This window comes from Monodon monoceros, unplaced genomic scaffold (genome assembly GCF_005190385.1).
Source record: "Monodon monoceros isolate NGI ecotype Baffin Bay Population unplaced genomic scaffold, NGI_Narwhal_1 Super_Scaffold_11, whole genome shotgun sequence".
In the NCBI taxonomy this organism is placed as follows: domain Eukaryota; kingdom Metazoa; phylum Chordata; class Mammalia; order Artiodactyla; family Monodontidae; genus Monodon; species Monodon monoceros.
In genome coordinates, this window is record NW_021703767.1 from 45,690,442 (window position 1) to 45,715,977 (window position 25,536).

A 25,536-nucleotide genomic window follows, 5' to 3' on the forward strand; every position below is an offset into this window, starting at 1 on the left:
CTACCCTGGCTCCCACTGCATGATGATGAGTCAAACTGCCAACTGATGCACTTTGACTGAATGTTTCACTGCTTGTTTGTTCAGCTGGCTCCTGTATTACCAAGAGGACATTTCTAATCATCAGTGTGTGTTAGAAGAAGGGCTGTATGCTGACCTTACTTCCTGTGGCTGCCCAACATCTAGAGTCAAATCCCTCAGGCCCATTGACTATGTAAGTACTTCACTGATGCATATTTATAAGACTTTTTCTTGTCCAATTTAATTACTGTGAATGATAACATGAAGTTGGAAGAAATAATACAGGGAAAATATAAAAATTTAAGTAACTTGCTTGAAGATTGTAAAATTGAGATTCACTCATGAAATCCAACTAATGAAAGATTGATTTTTTTTTTTTTTTTTTTGCTGCACCGCACAGCTTGTGGGATCTTAGTTCCCTGACCAGGGATTGAACCCTGGCCCTCGGCAGTGAAAGCATTGAGTCATAACCACTGGACCACCAGGGAATTCCCAAGATTGATATTTTTCTTCTTTCTTTGTTTTTTTATCAGAATGCAAAATTTAGGAAGTAATATAGCCCTGAGCTTAAATGAATACTTTAACAACTTTGGGTGACATTGACTAAGTTACTTAGTTTCCTCATCTATAAAAGATAGTAGTACTTTGTAAGGCCACTGGGATGTTAAATGCGATGGTGCTTGTAAAATGCCTAGCACATGGTGAGCACTCAATAAGTATTAGCTGTTAGTATCGTGACTGTAATTGGTAGAGCTGCTTAATAAAAATAATAACCTGATCATTTTATTATTCTGCTAGATAAGTCACATGACAGCTTGTCTGCTACTTAGGTTTGCAATGTTACTTTAAGTCACGGAACACCATTGGTATTGATTTCAAACCTTGTTTTGGGGGAACTAGGGCTTTCCTGCCTAGATTGTGCAGAGTTACCTGGGTCACCTTGGAGGCTTACATTTATAGAGTAAGTAATTTCTCCTTTCTATCATATTTACTCAGAATTTTAAGTGTGAGAAAAACAGGATAGCTATTCTGGGACATTCATTCCGGGTCCCTAGTTAGTAGTGTCTTTGCAGAGGAAGTAGTAAGGATCTGGAATATTTTTAAGATGTCTAGTTATGATGATTCCCTAGGAGCATTTGGTCAAAGCTGAGATTTACACAATGATGACTAGAAGCCCTACATGGTGACAGGAGTGACTCAGTCAGATCTTGCAACCAGAGCTGACTCCAGGAGTGATGATCATACCTAGGATCTTCGATCCCAACCTCAGCAATGTAGTCTTTTTTTTTTTTTAAGATTTATTATTTATTTATTTATTTTTAAATTTTTGGCTGCATCAGGTCTTAGTTGCGGCAGGCGGGCTCTTTGTTGCGGCACACGGGCTTCTTTCTAGTTGTGGCAAGCAGGCTCCGGAGCTCACGGGCTCTGTAGTTTGCGGCACGTGGGCTCTCTAGTTGAGGCGCGTGAGCTCAGTAGTTGTGGCTCATGGGCTTAGTTGCCCCGCGGCATGTGGGATCTTAGTTCCCTGACTAGGGGTCGAACCCGTGTCCCCTGCATTGTAAGGAGCATTCTTTACCACTGGACCACCAGCAAAGTCCCAGCATTGTAGTCTTATTTCAAGGCATTCCTGGAGAGAGTATTCTTGGTATCAGGGTAAAAATAGAGTCTTGGCTGAGGAACAAGAAGAAAAATAGAGCCTCGGTCTCTCTTAGTGGCCTTTAGACACCAACTTGGAAAGACTTAAGTGGCTACGATGCTTCCTGTCTATTGGAGGAAAACTGGATTTAAAAAAAAAAAAAAAGAATGTGTTTTGGTCAGTCTCTCCAAGTATTGATAAGGCTGAAAAAGGCATGGGAAAGTAGTGTGCATTTACTGGGAAGGGAACTTTTTAGCAGTTTTTAGTGGTCAAACTAGCAGACCGATCCTTAGGCGCTCCAAATGAATGGTATTACTATTTTTGTTTGAGGAGTTACATTTCTTCCACATTCATGAAGTCAAAAATAAATAGTTAAAATTAGGAGTAAAAATACAGACAGAGAAAAGAAACATCTCTACATAAGTTGAACTATGCAGTTGCATGTCCCTGGTTTGGTCCTGTGGAATCCAGGCAGTGTAGATGAAGGTGCCTCTTGGAAAGGATTTGAGAGCTATAGCCTTTTCACTTCAAGAACTGATTAAAGAGTGTATTCAGTTTATGTAAGGAGAGCATATAAGTTTTCTTAATGCCTTTACCAGGTATGTTTGAATCTCTGAAAGGTCTTTGTTGAAGCCATGTTTAGGCAGTAGGTTTGGTGGTGAAATGGAAGGAATATGAGGTGACGTTGGGCATCCCAGTAAAGATTTGCAAGCTGACCAGGAGGCAGCCTCAACAGGTAACATTTCCTTGGTGAAGTCAACCATGCTTCACCCTTGGTGGCCCTGAAACCCTGAGTTGATCAGACCTAGGAGATTTATAGGTGAACCAGAAGGCCAACCTGGTAATTTTGTAGGAGGTGGATTCTAGTAACTAGAATACTTGAGAATTCTGTCCTGGGCATTTTTCTGCCTCTCTGGAAGAACCCAGGAAATGGAATTAGTCATCAGACATTTTACTATTTGGATAAAATTAGGTAGATGTCTTGAGCAGTTTACCTAGGCTAATATTCCCCACAAAAGAGACTCCACCACCCCACCTCCCCAGTTGTTTGCATTCTCCAAATTCTGTGTCTCCTTTCCTTGGAAAATTCTAGACACACTGTGTCTATCCTGCTTCTCTGATTACTTTCACAGCCCCTGTCCCCCTACTGTGTTCCCACTTAGGAACTGATATGCCTTTTTCTATAGATTGGCTAATACTACCGCCTATGCCACAATCCAGTGTGATTCTGGATTCATTGTGGGAAATGTTACATCCATTGAGTTAACTTTACATATATATGAGCTAAATTTTTTTATTTTTGCTTTTATTAGTTAAAACTGCAGAATTATGAGGGTGTTGCTTGTAGTTGGCATTCCCAGACATGCTGTGACTTTTAGTGCTAAAGTGTCATAATGGTATAATATTGAGGAGTCCTAACACTTCATCTTCATACAAGATCAGTATGTGTTGCAAATGACAGTTTGCTCCAGGCTGATTTCTATCTGTGCAGACATATGTTACATTCTAGAGGTCCATGGATGCATAATTTGCAGTCATTTTACAGTGAAAGGAGCTGCGAGCATAGTTTACAGTTCTGCTTTTTACTGGTGTGACCTTGTACAAATCACCTAATTTGTTTTGACCTCAGTTAACTCATCTGTAAAGAAACTGTTAGAACAGGTATTTTTACATCTTTGACAGCCTCCACTTCAACAGAATAAGTATCCTGGGCATATTTCTAATTGGACATGAAAAGCAATGTGTCCAGTCTTAGGCCTCACATGGTCTGAGGGAATAAGATGGTGTGTTAGCTTTCAATAAAGTTTTGCCAAATAACAGTCCCCAGAACAGTTGGTGAGGGGCTAGAGGTGAGTTGGGAACATTAAGTAAAATGTTTTTTAAGCATTGGTCTAGTAGTGTGTGGGGTAACCTGCTTTTGTTGCATTTCCATGGGAGCAGCAGTCTTCTCATTACTTCTTTAGTGTCTCCATGGTAGCTTGGCATGGAAGTTGGCCTCCTTTGAAGTATAATCCAATCCTGGTAGCTATAAGCAGGCAAAGCAAAAGAAACATTGTAACAAGAGATTGTAGAAAAAGTTCAAATGAAATTTATGACTGTGATGACATAAATGATCTTAAAAGGTAGAATAAGAATTGGCAAGACAATAATTCATTCTGTGCAAGAGTAATGAATAAGGGAGGGGTACAGCTATAAATAGATGACTGTAAATCCAGCCACAGATGAAAGGAAGCAATGACTTTATAAAGTGTAGGGGAGTTTGGTTACTTTTAAATTTTCGGATGAACTCATATATAGTTAATAGCAGTAACTACTGTGTACATTTTGAACAGGAAGGCCAACAAAAACCTACAGTAAACATCATACTTCCAAGTGAGATATCTGAAGCATTTCCTTTTAAATTCAGGCAGAAGACAGTGGTTTCTACTATCACCACTTCTATTCAACATTATTTTGGAGTCCTAGGCACTTTAATAAGATGAAAACCACAAAAGGTATAAAGGAAGAAACAAAGTTGTCAAGAATATCCACAGACAAGTTATTAGGATTAATATGAAATCTTTAAAAGTTGCCGATTACAAGATAAATAGCAACTAAAATATAGGATACTTAGAAATAAATCTAACATAATGCAAGTAAGTTCTTTATGAGGAAAACTGTTAAAACTTTCTTGAAGGACATAAAAGATGGAGAGAGATTTTATAGATGAAAAGACTCAATATTGTAAATATTTTGGTCTTCCCCAAATTAATAAAATTTCAGGCAGAATGCTTACAGAATCTTTTGTCTTTTGCAGGGGTGGTGGTAAAACATGATGAGCTCCTTCTAAAATTAATTTGGCAAAGATAGGGATTCAAAATAGCCAAGATTATTTTTAAGAACAATAGGCAAGATCACTTGTCCTACCAAATACAGATATTGCATTATTCATCAGTAATAATTAAGGTAGTGAGTATTGGTGCAAGGAGAGACCAATAGAAGAGTGGGATAGCAGAGCATAGAAACTGGCCTTCATGAATAATGGAATTTGGAAGGTGACAGAAATAGCATTTCAGTGGGGCTATTATGAAAGACAGTTGGCCCTTTACATGGAAAAAGATACCATTTGAATCTTGCTTTATTCCAAACACCAAAAATAAACTCCAGATGGATTAATGGCAACCTAAATGTGAAAAACAAAGCTGAATGAAATGTACAGTGCCGGGCATATAGTTAGTAATTACGTAATATCTTTGTAAGGTGACAGATGACAACTCGACTTCACGGTGATTGCTTTGAAATGTATAGAAATATTGAACCACTGTATTGTGCACCAGGAACTAACATGGTGTTGTAGGTCAATTATACTTCAAAAACAGACAAACAAACTCATAGAAAAAGAGGTCAAAAAAAAAAAAAGAGGTCAGATTTGTGATTAACGGGGTGAGGGGTAGCGGAGGGGGAATTGGATGGCAGTCAAAAGATGCAGACTTCTAGTTATAAGATAAATAAATACTAAAGATGTAATTTGTAATATGATACATAGAATTAACACTGCTACAGTTATATATGAAAGTTGTTAAGAAAGTAAATCCTAAGAGTTCTCATCATAAGGAAACACAATTTTTTCCAATTTCATTTTGTATCTATATGAGATGACGAGTGCTCATTTAGCTTACTGTGGTCCTCATTTCACAATGCATGTAGGTCAAATCATTGTGCTGTACACCTTAAACCTGTACAGTGCTGTGTGTCAATTATGTGTCAATAAAACTGGAAGAAAAAAACAGAAGAAAATATGGAAAACTATGCTAATGATATTGGAGTAGGATGGATTTAAATGCAAAACATACAAGTCAGTAGTAAAAGGCAAGCGTATCGGTTTCCTGTTGCTGCTGTAACAAGTTACCACAAATTTAGTGCTGAGGGGGCTTCCCTGGTGGCGCAGTGGTTGAGAGTCCGCCTGCCGATGCAGGGGACGCAGGTTCGTGCCCCGGTCCGGGAAGATCCCACATGCCACGGAGCGGCTGGGCCCGTGGGCCATGGCCGCTGAGCCTGCGCGTCCGGAGCCTGTGCTCCGCAACCAGAGAGGCCACAACAGTGAGAGGCCCGTGTACCGCAAAAAAAAAAAAAAAAAAAAATTTAGTGCTGAAAACAACAGAAATGATCTTACATTTCTGGAGGTCAGAAGTCTAAAATAGGTCTTACTGGGGTAAAATTACGGGGTCGGCAAGACTGCATACCTTCTGGGAGACACTGGGGGCGAATCTGATTCTTTAACTTTTCCAGCTTCTAGAGGTGCCCAGCATTCCTTGGCTCATGGCCCTCTTCCATCTTCAAAATTTATCACTTCAATTTCTGTTCTCTATCCTCTGTCTCTGACCCTCTTATAAGGACCTATGTGATTATATTAGGTCTATCTGGATAATCCAGACAAATATCCCCATCTCTAGATTCTTAACTCTTTTTTTTTTTTTTTTTTGCGATACGCGGGCCTGTCACCGCTGCGGCCTCTCCCGTTGTGGAGCACAGGCTCCGGACGCGCAGGCGGGCCCAGCCGCTCCGCAGCACGTGGGATCTTCCCGGACCGGGGCACGAAGCCGTGTCACCTGCATCAGCAGGCGGACTCCCAACCACTGCGCCACCAGGGAAGCCCTAGATTCTTAACTCTCAATCACATTTGCAAAGTCCCTTCCTCTATACCAGCTAACATATTCATAGGTTCCAGGATTAGGATGCAGACCTCTTTTTGGATGGTGGTGGGGGAACATTAATTATTGAGCCTACCACAGCAAGCCACAGACTAGAGAATATATTTTCAGCCCTTATAAGCTACAAAGGTTTAATGTATAGAATATAAAAAGAACTCTTTCAAATCAATTGAAAAGAAAAACCTATTTTAAGAATCAGCAGAGACTATGAATAGCCAGTTCATAAATGTGAGAAAATGGCTAAGAACATACAAAGGATGTTAAACCTCACTAGTGATCCAGTAAATGCAAATTATCAATAAAGTAGTAATTAGGTAGCATTACCTTACTTTAGATACAAACATTGGAAGATCTGACAACACCAAAGTTTAGTTTAGTGGCAGAGACGTGGGATTATTCGTACAAAGCTAGTGGAAGGCGTATCAGTTGCTATGAGGGAAAAATAAGGATGTTTGTTGCAGCATTGATGGATGAAACAAACTATAGTACAGCACAATCATAAAAGGAAATATATTAACTGAGGTTCATGTGTTACTGAGGATGTTACAGTAAGATACATTTCTGTGAAATTTAAAAACAAAGGATGTATAAAGATTCACAACTTCATCATAGTGGTTACTTCTAGGGAGGGGGGAAAATTAAAATTCATCTGTACATGTTATGATTTTACTTGTTTATACAATTTGATATAAATATAGTAAAATTTAAATGTATTACTTCTGGGTGCTGGGTACATGATCGTCTAGATATTATTTATTCTTTTTTGAAATGTATTATAACTTTTTTTTTAAAGGAAGAAGACCAGTTAGAAAGGTAGGCCTGTGATGAAACTGATTTTCTAAGCCAAGTGAAAGAGGCTCTTATGAGGGGCATTATAAGTTCACTGGAGAAGAGTTTGGTTTGAGAGTCTGACAGACCATTGCTTGTTAGCTGAGTGACCCTGGGCATGTTTCTGACCACTCTATGCCTCAACTTTCTCATCGAATAAAATGAGGATTATATGAGCTAGTGCATGTGAAGCCTTTAGCACATGAAAACACTCAATAATATTATAATAGCTCATAGACAAGAATTCATATTTGTTGTGCAACATCAAGATTTGATAAGACTGAAAGTATTTATGTGATTTTGTTTTAAATGGGCCAAACTTAGAAGATTCCAGATTAGAGTCTCATTAGAGATTTATGAGCCTTCTATTAAATTTTCATCACTGCAGATACGTTTTTGCCAGCACACTGTTTGGTATTTCTCTGGATTGGAATGGTATTTGAGGTGCACATTATGGTTACTTTCCTTGAATTCAGTCTAGTTGTTCTTAGTTTTTTAGCCATGGTTCACTTGGCAAAGATTAGGGTGAAGTGATATTGTTGGGCTGTACAAATATGGCTGTTCTTAGTGGCTGTTTGCTAGATATTTTTAAAATAAAATAACATGTTATATTTAGAGTCTAACCAACTAACATAATCCTAAGGTAATATCAACACCTTTCCCATACAAGCAGTGATTTGAAACTCAAAGAACTATACAATGCTAATGTACAGGTCTGTATGGTTTGTTTTTTTTTTTGTATGTAAATAAATGAGCATGTTTATTGCCCAAAGGGAAAGAGCCAGGAAAAAGTGGAAGGTGGAAATGTCAGAGACAGATGATATGGGACAAAAGAATTCCCCTGGACTTGGCAACTGGAAATACCTGGAAGAGTGAAGATCTGGTTAAGGCAGATAAGGATGTAAAGTGCTGAAAAGCAGTAGAGATGATAGTAACTTTGTTACTCTGACAGATGAGGCTGCAAAGCCCTTTGGAGATCAGAACGTGAAGGGCTTTGTATACCATGAAAGGAAGTTTTGGACACTTCCTGTTAGAGGTCAGAGCTCAAGAGCTGCCTTCCATCTCAGCGTTTGAACTTGTTTAAGTATCCCAGGCACTTGGCAAATTATCTGGCGTGCAAGAAAAATTCAGAAATGTTTGCTAAATTGAATAATTTCTTCTTTCTTCTAAGCAATGAGAAGTAAGGCAAAGTTTTATCAGATGCTTTGTTTTTAGTATTAATAGTCAATAAACTTCCCAAGTAGTTTTCACCTCTCTTCTCACTTCCAGAATGGCCTCTTTTTCTCCAATAAATGTGGTCTTTGAACGGGATGTTCCCTTTCATTATGTTTTTGTCAGAGGTCTCTCTTCCACCCCCGCCAACTCCCCCCTTTTAGTCTAACACAGACTCTAACTAGAGATATTCTGTGTGATTACACAAACCATGCTTCTAGGACCCCAACATATTTCCATTTCAAAGATCTTTTGACTATGTGCTTTCAAGTTATAGTTTATGTACTCCCTGGAGTGAAAGATTGAAGTCTTGGTCTCGTGTTGACACTGAGCTAACTAATGTAATTCAATATTTGCTTCGTCTTTAAAATTAGGAAAAGACCATTTGACAGACTTCATTCCACCTCAAAGACTTGCTATATGGATAAAAAAATAATGAAAAAAATGTATAAAGTACATATATTCTCTTGACCATCTTGCAAACTCATGCAGTTGATGATTAGGGAAACTAATTCACCCCCATCGTTAAATACTGTTCAAGCTCGTATTCAAGTCTGTATAGTTTTAAGAAATGTCAAAAATTAGTAGTTAGATTTAAACATTTTATCCAATATATATTGAAGATGTGTTGATATAAATGTAATCCTTCTAGCAGAGTACCTGTACCCAGGTCTCAGAGCTTCAAATTTAGATGGTGGACACACTTGCTAAGTTGATGGGATAGGTAAGAATGGGGTCATAGATATTACCCAGATGAGCAACATGAAGTCAACTGCTTCAGATAATGTCACACATGCCAATCAAAAATATTCTACATGATAAAATTACTTAGAACATTTTAGAACTATAGCGTAGGGGTTAAGAACACAGCCTCTGAGGCCATTCTGTCTAGTTTCAAATGCCAGCTCTTTTATTTACTGTATGTGACCTGTGCCTTCATTCGTCATCTGTAAAGTGGGGATAATAATGGTACCCATGTCAAAGGAAAGTTGCATGGATTAAAGGAGTGAATACAGTTCTACAATTCCTAACATGAATGTACTTTGGGATTTGGAATTTTTCATATTTTAAATTTTCATATTTTAAATTAATTTAATATGGTTCATAGATAGCATATAAGGCAATAACCCCAGAAAGGTTCTGGGCAACACCCCATAATTAAACACATTCCTGTTGCTGTAGCAAAATATAATCATGGCTACACAAGTTGGATAAATTTTATAAATAGTTTTCTACTTATTCAGATCAGATTTTGTTGCCAAATGAATTAGGTTAAAAAAATTGGGTTATATGTATATATACACACATGTATATATACATATATATATCCATCCATTCACAATCCCTTCTATATAGTTTGTGTGTATGTATATATGATGCCCAGCACATATTAAGTGTCATGTATGTTAGTTCTTACTATTACTGTCATTTAAAATATTATTTTAGTTGATGGAGTGATAAGTTTTCTTTTCATTTATACAGTTTAAGTATTCTTTTCCTTTCTTAACCACAGCCTCCTTTTAGAGGCTGTATCCTCTTTGCATGGCTCAGACTTCACCCAGCAGGAATGTCCTGTTGCTGCTGACACCTAAGAAGAGCCTGTGGCCCCAAATGGTTGGCTGTCTTCTAAGTTAGCATGGACTGAGGCCAAGAGATTTGTAGAGCTCAAATTGTAATTAAATTCTGGTGGTTTCTGTTGTCCTTGGAAAGTTCAGATTACTCTGTCATCTTCAGTTTTAAAGACTGTTAATAGTGTATATATACTCTTCCTACTTTCATATTTGGAAAATGTATCAGAAAAATAAGATTTTAACATAGTTCTTCAGTGCTCTTTATTTCTGAATGATTGTCTTCCTAATCTTCCTAACCTCTAGGTACATTTATAAATCGAGTACATTTATGAATTTAAGTACAGTTGACCATTGAACAACACAGGGGTTTAGGGGTGCTAACCCCCCCGTCTCCACCCCCTATAGGCAGTGGAAAATCTACGTACTGCTATTTCTGCCTCAAGACAAAGGAATTGATAAATGTCTCACCCAAGGGCAGGAAGGTGAAACAATTTGGATAGAATCAGGACTCGAACCCAGTTCTTTTGATTCCATATATTGTGATCTCTAATGAACACAAACTTTCCCCAACACTTAGTTAATTTAAAGAACTGTAAAATGAAAATACAGATACTAAATTTATTGGGGAAAAATCCACGTTCAGGTGGATCTGCACAGTTCAAACCCATGTTCAAGGATCAACTGTGTATTTATAAATTAAGACCATTTAAGTAAAAATAATTTAAATAGAGAAAAGTCAAGTTAAATATATATCTCAAACCTCTAAAGAGGGAATGACTTTAAGCTTAGAAACAATAGATGTTTGCAAATGAAAAGTTTGATAGATGGGACCACATGATGATATCTCGTTGTTGTTAATGGAAAGGAGGGAGGTTTGTCCATCCCTGTTAGTCATATTTCTTCCTTGGTTAATGCTGTTGGTTTGTGTTCTTTGCCCATTTAGGTACTGGGTCTCTTAGAGGATCCTTACTGATTTATGTAAACTCGTAAAAATATCTGCAGTCTTCTTCTGCAATTTTTTTCTCAATCTTCCTGCATGATCATTTTTTAAAACAATTTTTGAGATCCCCTCCATCAGATTTTGCATTGTTATCGTAAGATAAATTTCTAGGTCCAGAATTGCTAGATTGTCTTTGAAATGGGGAGTGAATTTGATGCAATCTGAGTGATAATGGTAGTCTTTTAAAAAATGCCTTTGAAAAAAATAAAATAAAATAAAAAACACCTTTGTGGACATTCCACAAAAGGAAGGTGGAAAATGTACACAGGACCTATTTTCTTAGAATATCACTTAGCATTTAAGTTATATCCTCACATAAGATTTTAATTTTTCCCTGTGGAATATAAAAGAGTTACCTCATGTCAGCGTTAAATGCCTGTAATGTAAGTGCCACTCTTACCACAGCAAACTCTTTACTGGGGAGAGTGTTGCTGATGGTTGATCATGCCCAGTCCAGGCTCCTTGCCTGTCTGCCCTTCCTTACTAATTAGTAACTCAACAAGTAGAGGTAAGCTGAAATGCTTCTTCATTAGCTTAAGGGTGAGAATGTTGGGAAAAGTAAATAGCAATAAAGTCAGGGGCTTATCTGTGGATTTTGACTGTCCACTAATTTTCTGTCACCGGTTTTAGTGGGTAATTTAGAGCCTGCTGTTGGCTGCATTTCTAAACTACTGCTGTTCTCGACCCTCCTATAAGGACATTTCTTCTATAAATTGTTGGCATGCTTCCAGTTTTTATTTTGCAGATAGCAGAAGAGAAGCCTGATCTGGTCTGCAGTCACTCAGGAACTCAGTGACTTGAGATGAATTTCCATTCCTGACCCAGTTTATGTTGTTTACTGAAGGAAAATCAGTGCTCCCGGGCAGTCTTTTTATGCTTAGCTTACTGTTTCACTGCACGCAGTGACGCTTACCTGCTTTTCCAGCATCCTCTAACCCCTCAATCTGCACTATCTGATACCATAGCACTAGCCACATGTAGTTTTTTTAATTAAAATTAAATAAAACACATTCACTTTGGTCACACGAGCCACATTTCAAATGCTCCATGGCCATGTATGGCTAGCAGCTACCATACTGAAGATACGGATATACAATATTGCTGTCGCTGCAGAAAGTTCCGTTGGACAGTGCTTCACACCTTCCGTGATCCACAGGCAACCTTTGCCACATAACATAAAGAGAAAATTACAACACGTTTTACCTATTTTAGAAACCTGGAAATTTCTCGGTATCCTTTCTCTATCTTTCCTTGTGTTTCAGAGGTAGCATATTTCATCCTTTTCAAAGCGATCCTCTTCCTCATGGACTGATTCCAATCAGGGGTTCTGCACTGATGGGACAGTGGATTGGACCTCCGCCTTCTTCCCTAGAACCACCCCTCTTGTCTTGCATCATTCAGATTCTTCCCGTTATGCTGCCACCTTCCACCGTGCCTGCCACGTGGACCAGCCGCCGATTTCCCTCCTCTTTACCAAACTTCTCTAAGAAATAGCCTGTATGCCCTGTCTACAATCTCTTTCCGCTTATTCCTCAGCCCTTTCAGCCTAGATTCTGCCCCTCATCTCCTGCATGTGGCTCAGTGAGCTCTCTCATTGGTTACCAGCTGCCCCGTGGTCGCCAAACCCAAGCAGCCTCGTCGCAGTCACCCTCTTCCTCGACATTGCAAAAGTATTTGATACTGTGGCCAACTCTTCCTTATAATTTTCATTCTCCTTTACTTCTGTGATATGTCCTCTTTTGTCTCCTCTCTCCTAGTTCAGTCACCTCCACAGGCCTGCCTTTCATCACCACCCTCTTCGTTTGTCAGCGCAGTTCTGCCCTCCTGTCATTTCCGTTTTCTTACCCATAACTGGCTCCAGTTATTACCCAGATTCTGAGAGTTCCCAGATTATCATCCCTACATTCGATCTTCTCCCTGAACTCCAGATCAGAAGGTCCGGTGTTCATTGGACATTTCTGTTAGGATTATTCTGCCTCTATCTCAACCTTCAAACCTCCAGTTCTCAATATAAGTTCTCAGCTGCGGGGCATATTTCCTCTCCAGATTTTCTTATAATTAGTGTTGGCTCTTGAACAACATGGGGGTTAGGGGTGCCGACCCTCCGCACAGTTGAAAATCAGCGTGTGCCTTTACTGGTGGCCCTCCATTTCCGTGGTTCCACATGCAAGGATTCAACCAACCTCAGACTGTGTAGTACGTATTTATTGAAAAAAATCCCTGTACAGTTGGATCCGTGCAGTTCAAACCCTTGTTGTTCACGGGTCGACTGTGTACCACCGTGCCCCCAGCCCCACTCTCGCACATGTTTTTTCTCACTTTCTCATTCCATCTGTTTGTCTCACTTGGTCTCTCTCATCACTGCGATAGTTTTTCTGGCCATCCCTTATTCGCCAATCCTAACCTTCCAACGCCCCCCCCCACCACCACCACCTCCTGTTTTAGGTCTGACTCTTCTTCGTTGGCCTGGAGGATTCTTCCCCTGTACTGATACTTGCATTCTTTCTTTTCTTCACTCATGTTGTTGCCAGATAAGTTTTCTGAAGTCCATTTAAAGAAAAATATGTGCAAACACATTTACATGCAAACATAGGCATAATAATTACCAATTTAAATTTTTGAATAAATATTTCCATGGTTCAAAAATCCAAAAGGAACCAAAAGGCATGCAGTGAAAAACTTCTCTTCCACTTGGGCCTTTTATCTTCTCAGATCCTAGTTTCCTGACACATTCGCCATGGAGTAGTTTTATATTGATTTTTTAAGGAAAATTTTAATGTGTATAAAGCACATGTTATATGTGTGTGTGTGTACATAAATTTTCCCTTCTCTACACAAATGGCAGCATAAGAAATATGCTCTTCTGCACTACTCTTTGTCTTTGCCACTAAAGAACATATCTTAGAGATCTTTCATAACAATCTCATTCTTTTGTACAGCTGTATAGAATTCCTCCACAATTTACTTAACCCATGCCCACTTGATGGACATTTAAGTCATTCTCCATCCTTTGCTATTCCAAACACTGCTGCCAGGAATAACACTTTGATAAGTCATTTTGCTCTTATGCAAGTGTATCTGCAGGTCACTTGTGAGAGCTGGTCGTTGGACTGTTTATTTACTGTTCTCTGAACGTCCACAGTCCCTGTCCCCAGTGCTCTGCTTCTCATGTACCAACTTACATATAGTTCAGCCCCTTCCTACTCCTCTGCCCAAAAGCCTTCAAGGACTCCCTGTCGGCAATAAATCTGTCTCTGCCCTGTCAGCGTAAAGGAGAAGCAGGCAACTCAATACACAATAGCAAACAGTGGGAGCGCTCGGCACTGTTTCTTGTTGGACTCCGTGTTCCAGCTACATAGGTCTACCTGCTGTTTCCCTAACATGGCCCGTGCCTTTCTGTCTCCCTTCTTTGCACAGAGTGCCTTCCCTTTATTCTCCGTAGGCCTCTCCAGATCCATGGCATCTTTTGAGACTGAGCTCCTACACCACCATGTCTGTGAAGCTTCCTTGATTCCTGCACCCTTCTGCTAAAAAGAGTCTGGGCTTCCCCTGGGTACTTTCATAGGGCATATCCTTCTCTGCCCTGGATTACATTCCGATATCTGTGCAGTTCTTCTAGTTTAGCTTCTAGTTAGTAATGCCCCAGACATAAGGATGGTGACTTGTTTTGATTTCTCATCCCCCAGAAGTTGCCTAACATGGTGTCATACCAATGAACGAGAAAGAGCAAAGTTGATTCTATTCTTGTCTGACGTGAGGGTTGGGGGAATACTTAAGAGCCTAGAGCCAAGAAGTCTTGTATTCTCAGTGACTGCTCCTGTGACCTCCTGGGAAATGCGAGTTCTGTTCCATTCTATGTTTATTCTATGGCCAGCTAAAAGCATTGGCAGGACCAAAAATGCGGTCTGTATTACAGCACAACCAGACCTTAATATGTGATTGGAACCAGGTCTCCATTTTTATTATGACAGCGAGACTCCTTTTTTAAAGCTTCAATTATTTACAAAAAAATTGAGTAAAAATTATTTATGGAATCTCGTCTCACCACTGCAGCTTTGACTATAAGGCCATTAGAGGGTAGAGCAGTAAACTGCATATGAAACAGTGGATCCAGGGTACCCTGCGTTCTAACTGGGATGTCACTGAGGTGTGGACACTGTGTATGGTGATGTTTTCTCTCTTCTGTGCTGTTAGGTTTTTGAAGAACCCTCCATTAGCCTTTTTGCGCTGGAACATTGTGAGGGGAGAGAGTTACATCTAGAAGAGGCTGTGAACTCTGTTCTGAACAAGGACCTGCACTTCTACACCCAGTCTGTGTGGGTAAAAAGTGGACTGTAAGTATGGGACAAGGGCTTGGCCTGCTTCAGTCACTCTTGTAGAACAGAGTTGCGCAGTTGCTTTTTATTCCCCCACAGCTGCTGTTACGTGGTCTGATGGTACTCTTACTCCTTCTTTTCTCTCTCCATGTAATAATAGTAGTTTCTCTCAAATAAGAGAAGACGGTGGACTGTGTCCAGTATGAAGTAGCAGGCAGTGGTCTGGGAGAAGAGCCTGCTGGGAGAGAAGGGCTGCCACGTGTTCAGAACATGTGTCCTAGAGAAGGTGGACCAGATGACCGTAACAATTTGAGCCCACTTTCTTTTCAGAAGAAAACTAATTAAACCAGCAACTTTGACTGGTTGAGACCATTGCCTGCTTATGACAAGTGACTAAAACTAATAGGGTTTTTTTGTATTTTGATTTGACATCTTGTTTATTCTAGAGCTGTTTGCTCCAAGGCAGTTATTTTCAGGCTGGATGTCCTGGCTGACCCAGCCCACCTACCAGCGTTGCTGTTCATTCAGGATGTCAGTCAGGGTGGATCCAGGTCTTGCGGGGCCTGCACTTTTACAACCTAGGGAGATGACTCTAAGAAATGAAAAATGATGGGTATGAACTTCATTAGGTATGAACTTGCAAATTTATTCAGAACAGAAATGGTAAGTGGCCTGCAAGGGAGGGGCCCTGAAGTTGAAGCTCTAATGCTTCCTAGAAAATCTACATCTCAGGCCATTTCTGAGAGTGGCTGTCAGCCTGCCCCTCCTCCTGTACCTTTGGTGTTTAGGTACCAAAAGTCATCTGAAAGAACACACATTGCTCTCGATGATTAATATAAAGATGCCTATTTTTATGTCTTCTGACTTTGAAATTGTGTGATAATCAACTCTCCTTGTTAAACTATCTTGGGGATAATGAAAGACAAAGCTGAGACTGTAAGTTGATTTGAAAACTGAGTTATAACTATTATAGTAAGTGGTTTCTGTATCATTCACGTGTACAGCAGTTTAAACTTTCTTCTGCAAAGCATTTCACATGGTTTGATGTTTATTAAACATAAATTGCTTTGCTCTCTCTAAGCATAATAATCCCTATATTATATCATTTAATTAATCCCTATATATATCATTTACCACTTAACTAACTATGAACTGAATTCTACATCCCTGTGAAAGTTAGGACTTTCACAGCATTTTTTTTAATAATAAATTTATTTATTTTTGGCTGCGTTGGGTCTCCATTGTTGCATGCGGGCTTTTTCTAGTTGTGGCGAGCGGGGGCCACTCTTCCTTGCGGTGCACGTGCTTCTCATTGCAGTAGCTTCTCTTGTTGCGGAGCACAGGCTCTCGGCGTGCAGGCTCAGTAGTTGTGGGATCTTCCTGGACCCAGGGATCGAACCCGTGTCCCCTGCATTGGCAGGTGGATTCTTAACCACTGCACCACCAGGGAAGTCCCTTACAGATTTTTTACACATTTCTTTTCTTTACATTTCTAAGTGGAACTGATAGTTACTGACTCACTTCTGGAAATTTCTCACGAGCTTATTTCACTCTTTTGTAGAAAACTGGTGCCATTTTACCTTAACATTCTTATTGCTCCTCTTCAGTTTATTATGTACCTCCTCTCACTGTTCTGGATTCTCTGAAAGAGAATTGGTACATGGAGTAAGGACTAGTGAAGGCTGTCTGAAGGTTTTCCTAGGCCACAGATGGCTCCCAGAATGCCACTTAATGCACAGCCAGCTGCCCTCAGTGACAAGTTTTGTTCTGTTTAATCCCTGTATTATGCCACATCTCTGATCTGTGGTGGTAATGGGGGCCAAGTTAATGCTTTTTAACTGTGAAATTCATTAGATTAATATATAATGAGGTATAGTTTATTAAAACCTTGCCTAGGTTTTATAACTGAGACATCACTGCTTGTCTAAAAAGAATCTGCAAAGCTGGAGAGGTAGCTCAACCTCTCCGTGGTCATGCTGTCCTGACTCTGCACCAATCTGATGGTTTAGATTGTGTTGGCAAGAAGGGGTAGAGGGAAGGTCATATGCCTTGTTCATCCATTCATAATTTGGCCAAGCCTGATCTTGGCTGTGGAGAGCAGGAGGCTTCGTCTGAACCAAGCAAGGCAGCCACCTCGTCTTCATGCCTACTTTCTGAAAGCACCATATGCCATGACCTGGAGTCCTGCTGAGAATTTCAGATGCTCTTGGCAGTCCCGGCTTATTCTCCTTAGCTTGATAACCACCTCAAGCAGGGCTCAGCAAACCTTTTCAGTAGGGGCCACGTGGTCTTTTCAGTTTGTTGGCTATCCTGCCTCTGTCACAAGCATTCAACCTGCCATTGTGGGTGCTGAAGCAGCCGAGGCCAGTCCGGAAAGGAATGGGCGTGACTGTGTGCCACTGAATGAGTCTCCAGGCTCCAGACACTCACCTTGAGGCGCTGCACACTTTGACACACTGTAACTTGGCCCGATTTGAAGGCCCCTGGGGTCCTGAGAAGTATTTGCAAAGGAGCTAGACCTTGAAGTAAGGGTTCAGACCAGATTTCTGTGGATAATTTTAAGTAGCCCTTGCTGGGAGTTGTTGTGGAAGGAGGTGTGTCTGCAGAGGTCACTGGAGCTGTCCAGAGAGGCTTTGAAGGACGTGGGACAGTGAGCCTAAGAGTGGAGAGGAAACAGGTGGTTTTTAACTGGGTGATTAGGGAGGAATTACGGTCTATCTCTGAATGTTAAAATGTTAGGAAAAAAACTTGGTATCATCAAAGGAACAAAGAATCCTAAAGCTGGAGGGAACCTTGTTTTGGACGTAAGAAAACCGGATTCCTGATGAATCTAAATCTTCTAAGCCACAGTCCAGTGGGCTTTCTCCTAGTCCTCCCTGCTTTTTCCATTAAAATATACAATTACACAATGTTTTTTCTTAAAAACAGTCTACAAACCTGGAGGTTTTAAAGAAGGAACCCTATATGGTATAGTAAGAGGTATTTTTGTTAAAAGATTGCTTTCTGTTTTAAGCATCCCATTTTTTTTCTTTCCTCTTCTCGTATAGGTGGATAGCTTATGAAGGATCCAATTTCTTAGGAAGACAAATCCTACTCAAGCCTAATGAGATCCCGAATTGGACAGCATTCAGTGGATGGAAAACAATTGGTTCCCTCCGTCCTATGAAGCAGGTAAGGAGAAGAGAACCATACGATCCAAAATAGCTCCATTTCTTAGTAGAAATGTCAAAACCCGCAGCATCTGAACTAGGGACCGTTTAATTTAGTGCCACTTATGTTACGGGAGGATCTGATTAGGATGGGGATTTTATAGATTTTAACTAATTCATAAAATTGTACCTAAGGTCAGCACTGGGTTTTAGCTTTGAGTCCGGAGTCCTACTGAGCTTGTTGCCTTTTCATGGGAAAATAAGTATCCTAAGCTCTGTGGCAAGCAGCGGAAAGAAGAATGAACTCTGAGAGTGCACTAGTTTTACTTCCTAAGTACTTGGCTTTTTCCCCCCACTTATGTAATACTCAGGATGGATCCTGGCAATTTAATTAACATAGTATTTATTGCACACCTACTGCTTGTCAGTCTTCTATTCAAAAGCTTCCCACTGCACTTCGGATATAGTCTAATCTCTTCAACGTGTCCTATGTGATCTGGCTCCCCCTGGCTTCTCCAGCCTCATCTCTCATCATCTCCCACTCACACGCATGGCTGTCACATGCACCAGCGCACAGAGTGTTTTCCCACGCTTAACACAGGCTCTGCCCTCTGTCTAGAAGTTTCTCCCCCCATTCTTTGCCAGGCTAGTTCTTACTTCTCCTTCTAAGTTCATCTGTAGTTTCAGGTCCTCCAGGAAGCCTGTCTCACTCTCTCTCTAAAACCAAACTACATCCTTAAAGACCTGGTTCTTTTTCTACAAGACACTGCCTGCAGTTTGTCATGACATAGTTGTTGTTGGACTGGGTGCTTTCTCACTCTGCTAGAAGCCCTGTGAAGGCAGGGGCTGTGCATACTCTGCCCTGTCACAATGTCTGGCACATTGTAGGAACTCAGGGACTATCTGTTTAATGAAGGAATGAATGTATAAATGGATAAGTGAATGTTTGACATTATGCAGAAAAATTATGGAAGATGTATAAGGGTAGACATGATTTTGGCCTTCTTGGAGCTTACATTTTTGTTGGGTAAAAAACATGTCCAACTCAAAGCAGTAATATAAACTGCAAAATGGGGAGGGGCCAAGATGGCAGACTAGAAAGACCCTGAGCTTACCTCCTCTCACAAGCACACCAAAATCACAACGATCTGCAGAACAGCCATCGATGAAAAAGACTGGAACCTACCAGAAAAGACATTCTGTAACTGAAGACATATAGAAGGAACCACAATGAGTAGGAGGGACAGACTTGCAATATAATCAAATCACATACCCCTGAGCGGGTGACCCAAAACCTGGAGAATAATTATATTGCAGAAGTTCTCCCAAAGGAGTGAGGGTTCTGAGCCCTACATTGGGCTCACCAGCCTGGGGGTCCTGCAACAGGAAGACGATCCCCCAGAGCATTTGGCTTTGAAGGCCAGTGGGGCTTAATTTCGGGAGCCCCACAGGACAGGGGAAAATAGAGATGTCACTCTTAAACGGTGCAAACAAAATCTCATACACAATGCCCAGGGCAAAAGCAGTAATTTGATAAGAACCTGGGCCAGACCTACCTGCTGGTCTTGGAGAGCCTCTCAAAGAGGTAGGTGGTAAACGGATCAGTGAGCTGGAAGACAGAGTAGTGGAAATCACTGACGCTAAACAAAAGAAGAAAAGAGAAAAAAAAAGAGGACAGTATAAGAGCCCTCTGGTACAACATCAAGCACACTAATATTTACATTGTAGGGGTCCCAGAAGGATAAGAGCAGGAGAAAGGGCCTGAGAAAATATCTGAGACATAATAGCTGAAAACTTCCCTAACCTGGAGAAAGAAACAGTCACTCTAGTCCAGGAAGCACAGAGAGTCCAATACAGGATTAACCCAAAGAGGAACATACCAAGACACATTGTAATTAAAATGACAAAAATTAAGGATATAGAGAGAATATTAAAAGCAGTGAGGGAAAAGCAGCATATAACATACAAGGGAACTCCCATAAAGCTATCAGCTGATTTTTCAGCAGAAACTGCAGGCCAGAAGGGAGCGGCGTGATATATTTAAAGTGATGAAAGGGAAAAACCTACAAGCAAGAATACTCCACCCGTCAAGGTTCTTGTTCACATTTGATGGAGAAATCAAAATCTCTACAGACAAGCAAAAGCTAAAAAGAGTTCAGCACAACCAAACCAGCTTTACAACAAATGTTAGAGGAACTTCTCTAGGCAAAAAAGAAAAGGCCACAACAAGAAACAAGAAAATTATGAAATGAAAAAGCTCACCGGTAAAGGCAAACAAGCAGTAAAGGTAGGAAATCATCCACACACAAAGCTAGTAGGGAGGTTACAAAGCAAAAGTAAAACCATCTCTATCCACAATAAGCAGTTAAGGGATACACAAAACAATTAGGTGTAAAACATGACATCAAAAACAGTAATCATAAGGGGAGGAGAGTACAAATAGAGACGAGTTAAAATGCATTTGAGATTAAGAGATCAGCAACTTAAAACAGTCATGTATATATATAGACTGCTGTATAAATACCTAATGGTAACCATAAACCAAAAATCTACAACAGATATACACACAAAAAGGAATGCAAACATAACACTAAAGATAGTCATCAAATCACATTAGAAGAGAACAAAAGAAGAAAAAAGGGGAGAAAAGGGCCTATAAAAACAAATCCAAAACAGTTAACAAAATGGCAGTAAGAACATACATATCAATAATTACCTTAAATGTAAACGGACTAAATGCTCCAACCTAAAGACACAGAGTGGCTGAATGGATACAAAAACAAGACCTGTATATATGCTGTCTACAAGAGACTCACTTTAGATCTAGAGACACATACAGACCAAAAGTGAGGGTTTGGAAAAAGGTATTCCATGCAAGTGGAAATCAAAAGAAAGCCAGAGTAGCAATACTTAACATTAGACAAAATAAGACTTTAAAATACTGTTACAAGAGACAAAGAAGGACACTATATAATGATCAAGGGATCAGTCCAAGAAGATGACATAACAATTGTAAATATATATGCACCCAACATAGGAGCACCTCAGTATATGAGGTAAATATTAACAAACATAAAACAAGAAATTGACAGTAACACAGTAATAGTAGGGGACTTTAATATACCCCATTCACATCAATGGACAGATCAGACAGAAAATCAATAAGGAAACACTGACCTTAAGTGACACATTAGACCAAATAGATTTAATTTATATAGAGAGAGCATTCCATCCAAAAGCAGCAAAACACACGTTCTTTTCAAAGTATACCTGGAACATTCTCCAGGATATATCACACGCTAGGCCACAAAACAAGCCTCGGTAAATTTAAGAAAATTGAAATCAGTTATCTTTTCCGACCACCATGCTATGAGACTAGAAATCAGCTGCAAGAAAAAAACTGCAAAAAACACAAGCCTGTGAAGGCTAACAGCTAAACAACCAATGGATCACTGAAGAAATCAAAGAGGAAATCAAAAAATACCTACGGACAAATGAAAATGAAAACACAACAATCCAAGACCTATGGGACACAGCAAAAGCAGTTCTAAGAGGGAAGTTTAGTGATACAGGCTCACCTCAGGAAACAAGAAAAATCTCAAACAACCTAAACCTTATGCCTAAAGCAACTAAAGAAAGAAGAAACAAAACCCAAAGTTAGTAGAAGGAAAGAAATCATAAAGATCAGAGCAGAAATAAATGAAATAGAGACTAAAAGCACAATAGAAAAGATCAATGAAACTAAAAGCTGGTTCTTTGATAAACCTTTAGCCAGACTCATCAGGAAAGAAAAAAGGGGAGAGGGCCCAAATCAATAAAATCAGAAGTGAGAAAAGAAGTTACAGCTGACACCACAGAAATACAGAGGCTCATAGGAGACTACTACAAGCAACCATCTGCCAATAAAATGGACAACCTGGAAGAAATGGACACATTTTTAGAAAGGTATAGTCTCCCAAGACTGAAGCAGGAAGAAATAGAAAATATGAACAGACCAATTACCAGTAATGAAATTGAATCAGTAATTCGAAAACTCCCAACAAACAAAAGTCCAGGACTAGACGGCTTCACAGGTGAATTCTACCAAATATTTAGAGAAGAGTTAACCCCTATCCTTCTGAAACTATTCCAAAAAATTGCAGAGGAAGGAACAGTTCCAAACTCATTCTCTGAAGCCAGCATCACCCCGATACCAAAACCAGGCAAAGATATCACACAAAAAAAGAAAATTACAGTCCAGTATCACTAATGAACATACATGCAAAAAGCCTCAACAAAATACTACCAAACCAAATCCAACAATACATTAAAAGGGATCATACGCCATGATCAAGTGGGATTTATCCCAGGGATGGAAGGATTTTTCAGTATCTTCAAATCAATCAATGTGATATACCACACCAACAAATTAAAGAATAAAAAAAAATGTTCATCTCAACAGATATAGAAAAAGCCTTTGACAAAATTCAACATCCATTTACAATAGAAACTCTCCAGAAGGTGGGCACAGAGGGAACATAACTCAACATAATAAAGGCCATATATGACAAACCCACAGCTAACATTATACTCAAGGATGAAAAGCTAAAGAAATCTCTAAGATCAGGAACAAGATAAGGATGTCCACTCTTGCCGCTTTTATTCAACACGGTATTGAGAGTCCTAGCCACAGCAATCAGACAAAAAAAGAAAGAAAATGAATCCAAATTGGAAAGAAGTAAAATTGTCACTGTTTGCAGATGACGTGATACTATACAAAGAAGATCCTAAAGATGCCACCAGAATACTAGAGCTCATCAATGAATTCAGTAAAGTTGCAGGATCCAAAATTAATATGCTGGAATTTGTTGCATTTCTATACACTAACAATGAACTTTCAGAAAGAGAAAGTAAAGAAACAGTCCCACTTACCATTGCATCAAAAAGAAAAAAACACCTAGGAATAAACTTACCTAAGGAGGCAAAAGACCTGTATTTGGAAAACCTTAAGACACTGATGAAAGAAATTGAAGACAACACAAACAGATGGAGAGATTTACCGTGTTGTTGGATTGGCTGAATCAGTATTGTTAAAATGACCATACTTCCTAAGGCAATCAACATATTCAGTGCAATCCCTATCAAAATACCAGTGGCATTTTTCAAGGAGCTAGAACAAATAATTTTAAAATGTATAATGGAAACAAAAGACCCCCGAATAGCCAAAGCAATCTTGAGAAAGAACTGAGCTGGAGGCATCACACTCCCTGACGTCGGACTATACTATTGTACAAAGCTACAGTAATCAAAGCATTATGGTACTGGCACACAAACAGACACATACATCAGTGGAATAGGATAGAGACCCCGGAAATAAACCCATGCACCTACAGTCATTCTATGACAAAGGAGGCAAGAACATGTAATGGAGAAAAGATAGTCTCTTCAATAAGTGGTGCTGGGAAAACTGGAGAGCTACCCATAAAAAAATCAAATTAGAACATTCTCTAACACCATATACAAAAATAAACGCAAAATGGATTAAAGACCTAAATATAATACTGGATAGTATAAAACCCCTAGAGGAAAACATAGGCAGAACACTCTGACATAAATCACAGCAATATTTTTTTGGATCCATCTCCTAAAATAAAGGAAATAAAAGCAAAAATAAATGGACCTAATTAAACGTAAAAGCTTTTGCAAAACAAAAGAAATCATCAGCAAAACGAAAAGGCAATCTACTGAATGGAAGAAAATGTTTGCAAATGATATGACTGATAAGAGATTAATATACAACACATAAAAACAGCTTGAATAGCACAACACAAAAAACATACAACCTGATTTAAAAATGGGCAGAAGAACTGAACAGACATTTTTACAAAGAGGAAGTGCAGATGGCCAACAGGCACCTGAAAAGATGTTCAACATCACTAACCATCAGAGAAATGCAAATTAAAACCACAATGGGATATCACATCACACCTGTCAGAATGGCTATTATCAAAAAGAAGACAAAAAAGAAATGTTGACGAGGATGTGGAGAAAAGGGAACCCTTGTGCACTGTTGGTGGGAACGTAAATTGGTGCAGCCACTGTGGAACACAGTATGGAGGTTTTTCAAAAAACTAAAAATAGAACTACCATATGACCCAGCAATTCCACTCCTGGGTATATGTCCCAAAGAACCAAAAACAGTGATTCAAAAAGGTACGTGCACCCCAATGTTCATAGCAGCATTATTTACAATTGCCAAGATACGGAAGCAACCTAAGTGTCCATCAACAGATGAATGGATAAAGAAGACGTGATGTGTGTGTGTGTGTGTGTATGTATGTATGTATACACACACACACACACATACGATGAAATACTACTCAGCCATACAAAAAAATGAAATTTTGCCATTTGCAGCAACATGGTTGGACTTGGAGGGCATTATGCTTGGTGAAATAAGTCAGAGAAAGACAAATACTGTATGATATCACTTACATGTGGAATCTAAAAAATACAACAAACTAGTGAATATAACAAAAAGGAAGCAGATGCACAGATACAGAGAACTAGTGGTTACCAGTGGGGAGACTGGGGAGGGGTAACATATAGGGGAGGGGGAGTAGGAAGTAGAGACTATTGGCTGTAAGATAGGCCCAAGGATGTATGGTACAACACGGGGAATACAGCCAATGTTTTGTAATCACTGTAAATGGAAAGTAACCTTTAAAAGTTGTACTAAAACTTTTTTAGAAAATTAAAAGTTAGGGGCTTCCCTGGTGGCGCGGTGGTTGGGAGTCCGCCTGCCGATGCAGGGGACACGGGTTCGTGCCCCGGTCCAGGAAGATCCCACATGCCGCAGAGCGGCTGGGCCCGTAAGCCATGGCCGCTGAGCCTGCGCGTCCGGAACCTGTGCTCCGCAACAGGAGAGGCCGCGGCAGTGAGAGGCCTGCGTACTGCAAAAAAAAAAAAAAAAATTAAAAGCTAAGAAATGTGCAAAACAGTGTGTAATCATCTAAAAGCCACAGGCAATGCCTGATTCAGAGGAAGGAAGCATGAACATGTGTGGGAGTGGTGGGAGGTTTCACGGAGGGTAGGAACCCATGCTAGGCTTTAGGGGTACTGTGGCCAGCAGATAT

General features: G+C 39.8%; 1 protein-coding gene across 6 annotated transcripts in view; it reads left to right on the forward strand.

Moving 5' to 3' along the window:
• CRYBG3 (crystallin beta-gamma domain containing 3) overlaps positions 1 to 25,536 on the forward strand; it is a 113,340-nt gene that overhangs the window by 80,557 nt on the left and 7,247 nt on the right. For all 6 annotated transcript variants that reach the window (XM_029213946.1, XM_029213949.1, XM_029213950.1 and 3 more), the window contains 3 exons: positions 85 to 211; positions 15,151 to 15,290; positions 18,320 to 18,443. In XM_029213946.1, the coding sequence (XP_029069779.1) occupies positions 85 to 211; positions 15,151 to 15,290; positions 18,320 to 18,443 (391 nt within the window). The remainder of the gene's footprint in view (positions 1 to 84; positions 212 to 15,150; positions 15,291 to 18,319; positions 18,444 to 25,536) is intronic.